This window comes from Saccopteryx leptura, chromosome 3 (genome assembly GCF_036850995.1).
Source record: "Saccopteryx leptura isolate mSacLep1 chromosome 3, mSacLep1_pri_phased_curated, whole genome shotgun sequence".
NCBI classification, from domain to species: Eukaryota; Metazoa; Chordata; class Mammalia; order Chiroptera; family Emballonuridae; genus Saccopteryx; species Saccopteryx leptura.
This window is the reverse complement of record NC_089505.1, coordinates 190,754,611-190,763,001: the sequence shown is the minus strand read 5'-3', so window position 1 is coordinate 190,763,001 and position 8,391 is coordinate 190,754,611. Positions and strand designations below refer to the sequence as shown.

The window sequence follows — 8,391 nt, the reverse complement described above, 5'->3', positions numbered from 1 at the left end:
AAAACCTAGGGCAGCACGGTGATGCTGGAACTTTTCACTGAAGTCTGAAGGGTGCCAGGGTCATAAATTTCTCTGTAAGGACACCAATGTAAAGATTATGCAAATCAGGACAGCGGGAGCTCAGTCGAGTTCCCGGAATGCCCCATCCCAGGCCACCCTGTTGCCTTACAGAGCGGGAGGGGACTTGCCTTTTCAGTGTAGTCTGAGGCCGCCCCGCGCCCCGCCCCGCGCCCTCTGGAACGCGCGCCTGGAGCCCCGCCCACTAACTGGAAGTCAGTCAGATTCCGGCTGGGCCGCGCGTGACTGCGCACGAGCGCCATGAGCGCGTGCCCGGGCCAGTGACAGACTCTGCTATGGACTGTGGCTCTGTCTTGGTAGTGGGGCCGAGGCGACTGCTGGCCCGCCGGCGGCTTCTACTCTTCTTACTCGCGGGCCGCTACGGATGCCCGGGCGGCTTCGGGGGCCCTGCGCGCCGCTGCTTGTCTACGCTCCCAAAAGGTCTGGGGACGCGGGAGCTCCGCGCCCTGGCGGCCCGCGGTGCGTCCCAGGCCTCCGCGCTCTTCCTCCTGGTGCTGGCGTCCTCCCCGCGCCTGGCCGCCGCCGCCCCGCGCCGACCACTGGGAGACTGGGAACGCTCGCGCCCGGGCGCCTGGGCTGGCGTAGCCGGGCGCGGCGGCGCGTGGAGGTGCCAGCCAGTCCTCGCCCCAGGTGTCGCCTGTGCCGCCGGTGCCCTCCGCCTGTGCAGCTGCCGAGTGTCAGCCCTCGCTTCCTCCAGGAGAGGTAGGGTCAGGCGCTTTGAGGAGAGGAGATCTCCTCACGTGGCGGTGGCAGCGAGCGGAGAGGGCTTTGGCTGTGACCTTCCGCAAGAGAAGGCCGGGAGACCCAGCGTCCGGTCACTTGAGGTCACCAGCTTCTTCCTAGGGCTTGGGAACGAAGGTCTATCTGGCCCCGCCCATCTGGTCCGTGCTCTCCTGGTCCCTTAGCTCTTGGCTAGCTAAGAAGAGCTCAGTTACTGGGAATCCCGGCGCCAGGGCTTTGGCGGAAAATTGGGAAAGGATGTGGGGAGGATGGTGCCTGCCGGGGCAGTGAGCTGGTGCACGCCCTGTGCGGAGCTACCCCTGGGCGCCCGCCCGCGTACAGGTGGCTGTTTTGCCAGGTAATCACTTTGTCGCGACTCGTATGAAGAGTGTAGGAGGCTTGCAAGTTTGAGAAGCAGAGCTCTGGGAAATGAAAGGATGTTTTACAATTTGATTTTCGACTCTAATGGGTTCGTTAATTCATTAGGCACCAGCGCCTACTCTGTACCTGGCACTATTCTAGATATTTGGAATCTTATCAGTCAACAGAATATTTTCCTTCTTGGAGCTTAATTGTAGCAAAGGAGAAAGTATACATATATGTTTAAATAGATACAGTTATAATTTTTGGACACAAGCAATTTACATATGCATATATAATGTTTATATATACACAGTCTGATAAATACTGTAAGAAAAAATAGAGGTGGTAAGAGTTGGAAAGTGAGGTGGGCCTCCAGTTAAGATTTAATAGCATCATGTGAATAGGTTTTATTGAGAAGGTGGCATTTAACTAAATACTTGAAGGGGGTGAGGACAGTCACTGCTCTACATGAGATTAAGGAAATCTAAACAGGCTCATTTAGATAGCAAATCGTTGATAAAAATGTCATCATTTTGGGTAATGTTTATTAGCAAACATGGCAACAATATCACTTTGGGAGTATATACTTTTCCATCAGTAGCCATCAGTAATCGCTCTGGTAGCTCCCGCCCCTACACCCCTCCAACAGAAACAACCAGTAAATGTTGGCTACATCTAAAATTTAAGAATATCTTTGGCTGGGGAGAAACTGATTGCTCCAGCAACAAAGTGACCACAGCTTTATTATATACAGATGGTGGGGAATGAGAAGCAAGTAAGTGTCTTGTAATTATGAGGAGATGGTTGAACTTTTTTTTTTTTAGAAATTAAATTTAATGGGGTGACATCTTTATAGCATTTGAACTGTTGATTTTGTTGTGTGCCCATCATCCAAAGTCAAGTCATTTTCTTTTTCTTTTTTTAGCAAGAGAGGGGGTGGGGGACGGACAGGGACACGAAAGGGAGAGAGATGAGAAGCATCAATTTATAGTTCCAGCGCCTCAGTTTTTCATTGATTGTGTTCTCATATTGTGCCTTGACCGGAGGGCTCCAGCCGAGCCAGTGACCCCATGCTCAAGCCAGCGACTATGGGGGGATCATGCCTGTGATCCCAGGCTCAAGCCCACAACCCCCTGCACTCAAGCTGGTGAGCCCACACTCAAGCCAGCAACCTTGGGGTTTTGAACCTGGGTCCTTAGCATCCCAGGCCAACACTATCTACTGTGCCACTGCCTGATCAGGCCAAAGTCAAATTATTTTTCGTCACCATATATTTATCCCTCTTTACTCCCCTCCACCCCCCACTCTGGTAACCACTTCGCTTTTGTCTATGTCCATGAGTCTTAGTTTTATAGCCCACCTATGTGTGAAATCATATAGTTCTTAGCTTTTTCTTTCTTTTTAAGTTTATTTATTTTTCTTTTTTCTTTTTTTCTTTTTACAGAGACAGAGAGAGAGAGATAGGGACAGACAGGAACAAAGAGAGATGAGAAGCATCAATCATTAGTTTTTTGTTGCAACACCTTAGTTGTTCATTGATTGCTTTCTTATATGTGCCTTGACCATGGGACTTCAGCAGACTGAGTAACCCCTTGCTCGAGCCAGCAACCTTGGGATCAAGCTGATGAGCTTTGCTCAAACCAGATGAGCCTGCACTCAAGCTGGTGACCTCGGGGTCTCGAACCTGAGTCTTCTGCATCCCAGTCTGACACTCTATCCACTGCGCCACCGCCTGGTCAGGCTCTTAGCTTTTTCTGACTTACTTATTTCACTTAGCATAATATTCTCAAGGTCCATCCATGTTGTCACAAATGACAATATTGCATCATTTCTTATGGCTGAGTAGTATTCCATTGTATATCTGTACCACATCTTCTTTATCCAATCATCTATTGAAGGGCACTTTGGTTGTTTCCATGTCTTGGCCATTGTGAATAAAGCTGCAATCAATGAACATGAGGTACATTGGATCAAAGACCTAAAATAAGATCGGAAACAATAAATTACATAGAAGAAAAACATAGGTACCAAACTTATAGACCTTGACTGTACAGAACTTTTTATGAACATTATTTCTGTACTTTGCCTTCCTTTTGGTGCTCTTTTTTGACAAACTAGAAACTTGTGATTTATTTTCCTCTCATAATTCAAGATTATGGGTCAAAGGGGAGAGTGTTTTTTCTCATCAGTTTTCTGACATTGTATCTGCAAGGCAGTAGTGTTGGATTAGTTCCACATGATGTCATTCTTCACAGAATGTAGATGGATTGATAATGTATGGGGAAACACAGTCAAGACAGTTAAGGAAATATAAGCAAATGAGAGTTTTGCTCCTTTGTCTTTATCTTGGTGGTTTGTTTGATGCTGAAGGTTCTAAGAAGGGCTACTTAAACTTCAGCATGTTACGAAATAGGGAACTTGTACTTGGTTCCCTCCTCTGGTCAATCCTAACTTTGGGCTTCTTTTGTGTGTTTTTAATCTCTTTTGGCTATACAGAAGTTCCCCCAAAGGAGACTTTCATATTACACTTTAATAGCTCAGTTTACTTGCTTCCTGGTTATTAGTAGGAATTTATAGTTCTTGGGTCTTGTTTTGTTGTTACAATAAAGGAGGAAAAGTGAGTCAGAGGTATTCTGAATGATAGAATATTGCTGCATCCTCAGACGTTTCCCTTTGACAGAAAGCAAACTGACATTCAACTTCTGACTGCAGGGGTTGGAGGGCCAACTGGGAAGTGGCCAGCCCTTTTCTCCACTTCTCAGATAACATTATTTCTTTGGAATAAGTTTGCAATTAAAATAAATTCTGATAATTTTGGGGGGAAAAATCTGCAGTATCTAACTGGGAATTAGCTCTTAAAAAATAGTCATGATCGCCTGACCTTGTGGTGGCGCAGTGGACAAAGCGTCAACCTGGAAACGCTGAGGTTGCCGGTTCAAAACCCTGGGCTTGCCTGGTCAAGGCACATATGGAAGTTGATGCTTCCTGCTCCTCCCCCCTTCTCTCTCTCTCTCTCTCTCCTTTCTATAATGAATAAATAAAATCTTTAAAAAAAAAAAAAAATAGTCATGATCATTTCTTTTGTTTTGTGTGTGTGGGGGGGGTATTTTATTTTAAATTACATGAATAGTTATTCTGTTATTAGAAACAAGGGATTTGGAACCAGACTAATAAGAGTGACTTATTAGAACTCACTTTTCATAAGTCACTTCTAAAGTCAAATGTTACAAGCTCCCTAACCCATGGCACAGCCCAGCACAGTTATAAGATGGGTGGGGTGGCCCAGAGAGAGACCCTTGAGAGGTGCATTCATTCATTCATTCATTCACCCACCAGTGTTTCTAGATCTAAGTCTGTTCTGTGTCAGGGCCTCTTTTCATGGAGGCCGATTTTTGTCCTAAGACTAGACACAAAGAACGAAAGAAAAGGTTCTCATTTATGTGGAAAGGGGAGACCAGAGGTGAAGAGCAACACTTGCTCCTGTGATTTTCATGAGCCTGTAATAAGATGTGCCTCCCATAACAGTCTGTCACCCAATATTTGGTGGTACTCATTATTTTTGCCATTGTTACTCTGTATACTGAACATGCTCCCAGACCCTGTCCCCATGTCCCCACATCTCCACATCCCCACACGTAGTGGACACTCAGCTGCCATTCCTAGACATTATGACTCTGCCCCCTAATCATATGTGGCCCCAGCAGAACCTCTCAGGTTAAGAGCCTGGTTTGCCCACTGACTGGCAGTGTGACCTGGGACAATGTCTCAACCTCTCTGAGCCTTATTTTCTTTATATTGGAAATTAAGACTCATAATAGACCTACATCCTGCATAAGATGAGTTGAAGATCAAATAAGTTACTGCATGAACAGCATTTAATACAATGCTGGGCACATGGCAAAGCACCTGTAGATATTAACTATTTGTGTTTCTATTGATCCATGTGATGACAAGTTGTTTTGAGTGCCTTATGTATACCAAGCAGTGTTCTAAGTGTTGCAGGTACAGTAGTGAACAAAACCAGACACACCCTGACCTTGCAGAGCTCATATTCTAGGCAGATAAGGTGAACAATAAACAAGTAAATATAATATCTGGTAAGGAGCAGTGCAGTGAGGAGCATTAAAGCAGGGTGGGGTATGCTGGTACAGGTGATTAAGAAAAGGGGTAATATTGAGCTGTTCACTTCATATTTAAGGTTCTTCTTCTGGATCTTTGTAACTTGTTTTGGCCAACGAAATGTGAAGAGAAGTAGTGTCACTTCTGAGTGAAACTGCAGAGCCACTGTGTGATTCTCCACATCCACCCCCCAAAAAAGGATCTCATTTATATAAAAAGGAAAGACAATAGGTGAAGCAGAGAAAGAAATTGATCTCAAATTTTCTTTCTAGATAGTCTTATGATCCAGATCTTAGGAATGATACAGTTGATATTTTTTTGGCCTGCAGTAAGCCAGGCCCTCTGCCAGATGCTAACAATATAAAAATGCCTAAGATTGACTGCTCTTGGATGTGTGTACTAATATATGATACAGATATGGAAATCATAGATATATGTAGTAAGGGCTATGCAGGAGCCATCAGTAATGGGCTGAGAATACAGATAAGGAAGGGAGGAATGAAGGTTGCTCCTGGGCCTGGGTGGAGTTAGCAGAAAGAACTATACATTGTGTAACCAGAACCAGAACATAATGAGTGCTTAGAAAGTTGTCAGATTAAATGAAGAGGGGTAAAGAGGATGCTTGAAATTTACCAGTTGAGAAAAGGGAACAAATGAAAGTATGAAAGAAAGTTAAAGAAACAGAATAGTTTAGCTGGCTAAAAAGAAAGCTGAAAAGGTAAGTGTGAGCCAAGTAGGAACAGGCTTTGTATGCCTTGGCAAGGACCTCATAGGATAGGCTAGTGGTTTTTTTAACCTAAGAACCTTTTTTTAACCATTACACACACACATACAGATATTAGTTGTTGCGTTTTTTTGGGTTTTTTTTCATTTTTCTGAAGCTGGAAACAGGGAGAGACAGTCAGACAGACTCCCGCATGCGCCCGACCGGGATCCACCCGGCACGCCCAGCAGGGGGCGACGCTCTGCCCACCAGGGGGCGATGCTCTGCCCATCCTGGGCGTCGCCATGTTGCGACCAGAGCCACTCTAGCGCCTGAGGCAGAGGCCACAGAGCCATCCCCAGCGCCCGGGCCATCTTTGCTCCAATGGAGCCTTGGCTGCGGGAGGGGAAGAGAGAGACAGAGAGGAAAGCGTGGCGGAGGGGTGGAGAAGCAAATGGGCGCTTCTCCTGTGTGCCCTGGCCGGAATCGAACCCGGGTCCTCCGCACGCTAGGCCGACGCTCTACCGCCGAGCCAACCGGCCAGGGCTAGTTGTTGCGTTTTATATTTGTCAATCTGCCAGTAGTGTGTGCTACAGAGCAATTATTGGATCTTTTTTTTTTTTTTTTTTTACAGAGACAGAGAGAGAGTCAGAGAGAGGGATAGATAGGGACAGACAGACAGAAACAGAGAGAGATGAGAAGTATCAATCATCAGTTTTTCATTGCGACACCTTAGTCGTTCATTGATTGCTTTCTCATATGTGCCTTGACCGTGGGACTTCAGCAGACAAGTAACCCCTTGCTTGAGCCAGCGACCTTGGGTCCAAGCTGGTGAGCTTTGCTCAGACCAGATGAGCCTGCGCTCAAGCTAGCGACCTCGGGGTCTCGAACCTGGGTCCTCTGCATCCCAGTCCGACGCTCTATCCACTGCGCCACCACCTGGTCAGGCAATTACTAGATCTCTTGATCTCACTGTAACCAGAGCAACCCTACTCTTTCCAAGTAGCCAGTAAATTGGAAACGACAGCTCTGGGCTTACAGAGAAGAATCAGATCTGTGGGTCCTGTCCATGTCATGTTGTTGCTTATTTTGCAGTTTCTTTTAGAGTGTTTAGGGGTAAAGGATTGAGAATAGGAGTTGATTAGCTGAAGTATCTTTCTGGTCATCTCGGAAACCTACTGAGAAAAGCTTTGAACTTTGAGTCACTAGAAGACTATTATCTCTTCTACCACTCTTCTACAACACCTGGCATCATTGAAAAGGAAGGACAAGCCTGACCTGTGGCGGTGCAGTGGATACGCTGAGGTCACTGGTTCAAAACCCTGGACTTGCCTGGTCAACGCACATATGGGAGTTGATGCTTCCTGCTGCCCCCCTTCTCTCTCTCTCTCTCTTTCTCTCTCTCCTCTCCAAAAATCAATGAATGAATAAATAAATAAATAAATAAATCATAAAAATAAAGAAAGGGAAGACAGATATATAGCAAGATTTGCATATAGCTATGTTTATTACATTTAAATTAAAGGTTTTAATTTTACATTGCCCATCCTTTTTATTCTTTGCTATCAAAATGTCTTTTTTTTTTTCTGTATTTTTCTGAAGTTGGAAACGGGGAGACTGGGATCCACCTGGCATGCCCACCAGAGGGCGATGCTCTGCCCATCTGGGGCATTGCTCTGTTGCAACCAGAGCCATTCTAGCACCTGAGGTAGAGGCCGTGGAGCCATCCTCAGCGCCCTGGCCAACTTTGCTCCAATGGAGCCTTGGCTGCGGGAGGGGAAGAGAGAGACAGGGAGGAAGGAGAGGGGGAGGGGTGGAGAAGCAGATGGGCACTTCTTCTGTGTGCCCTGTCCGTGAATCGAACCCGGGACTCCTGCACGCCAGGCCGATGCTCTATCACTGAGCCAACCAGCCAGGGCCTATCAAAATGTCTTTTTTAGTGTGATTATAATAGTAAGAAGCTATTATGTTTAAATGTCTTTTTTGGCAAAATTACAAATTGATACTGTAATTGCTCCATTTTTAAAAAAAACTTTTTTGAGGTTCATGAAGTACAGAATCCAGGAAACCATTACTATGCTACTCCTTCAAATGAGCACCTTGAAATAAGTTTACAGAATGGGTTGGGTCTGTGGTTAAGTGTACAGAAATTTATGAAAATAATATACAGATTGTTAGAACTCATCTCTCTAAAAATAGGCTTTAGCAAAGATATCACAAGGAGAGAAAATGACAGATCAATGTTTCTTATAAATAAAGACACAAAATCCACAAAAAAAATGCAAACAAACTAAATCTTGCAATACATAAAAAGGGGTATACACTATAACCAGATGGGATTTTGTACCAGGAATACCAGGTTCATTTAACATCTGAAAATCAATTTATGTGATATACCATATTAACAA

The 8,391-nt window shown here is 45.3% G+C and overlaps 1 protein-coding gene across 4 annotated transcripts in view; it reads left to right on the top strand.

Moving 5' to 3' along the window:
* The first annotated feature begins 251 nt into the window (after positions 1-251).
* The window catches only part of MCUR1 (mitochondrial calcium uniporter regulator 1), a 33,218-nt gene continuing 25,078 nt past the window's right edge, over positions 252-8,391 (top strand). For 3 of the 4 annotated variants that reach the window (XM_066377090.1, XM_066377092.1, XM_066377089.1), the window contains exon 1: positions 257-780. In XM_066377090.1, the coding sequence (XP_066233187.1) occupies positions 354-780 (427 nt within the window). In that variant the 5' untranslated portion in view covers positions 257-353. Of the gene's footprint in view, positions 781-8,391 lie in introns of all 4 variants that reach the window. The other variant, XM_066377091.1, reaches the window with a different exon arrangement.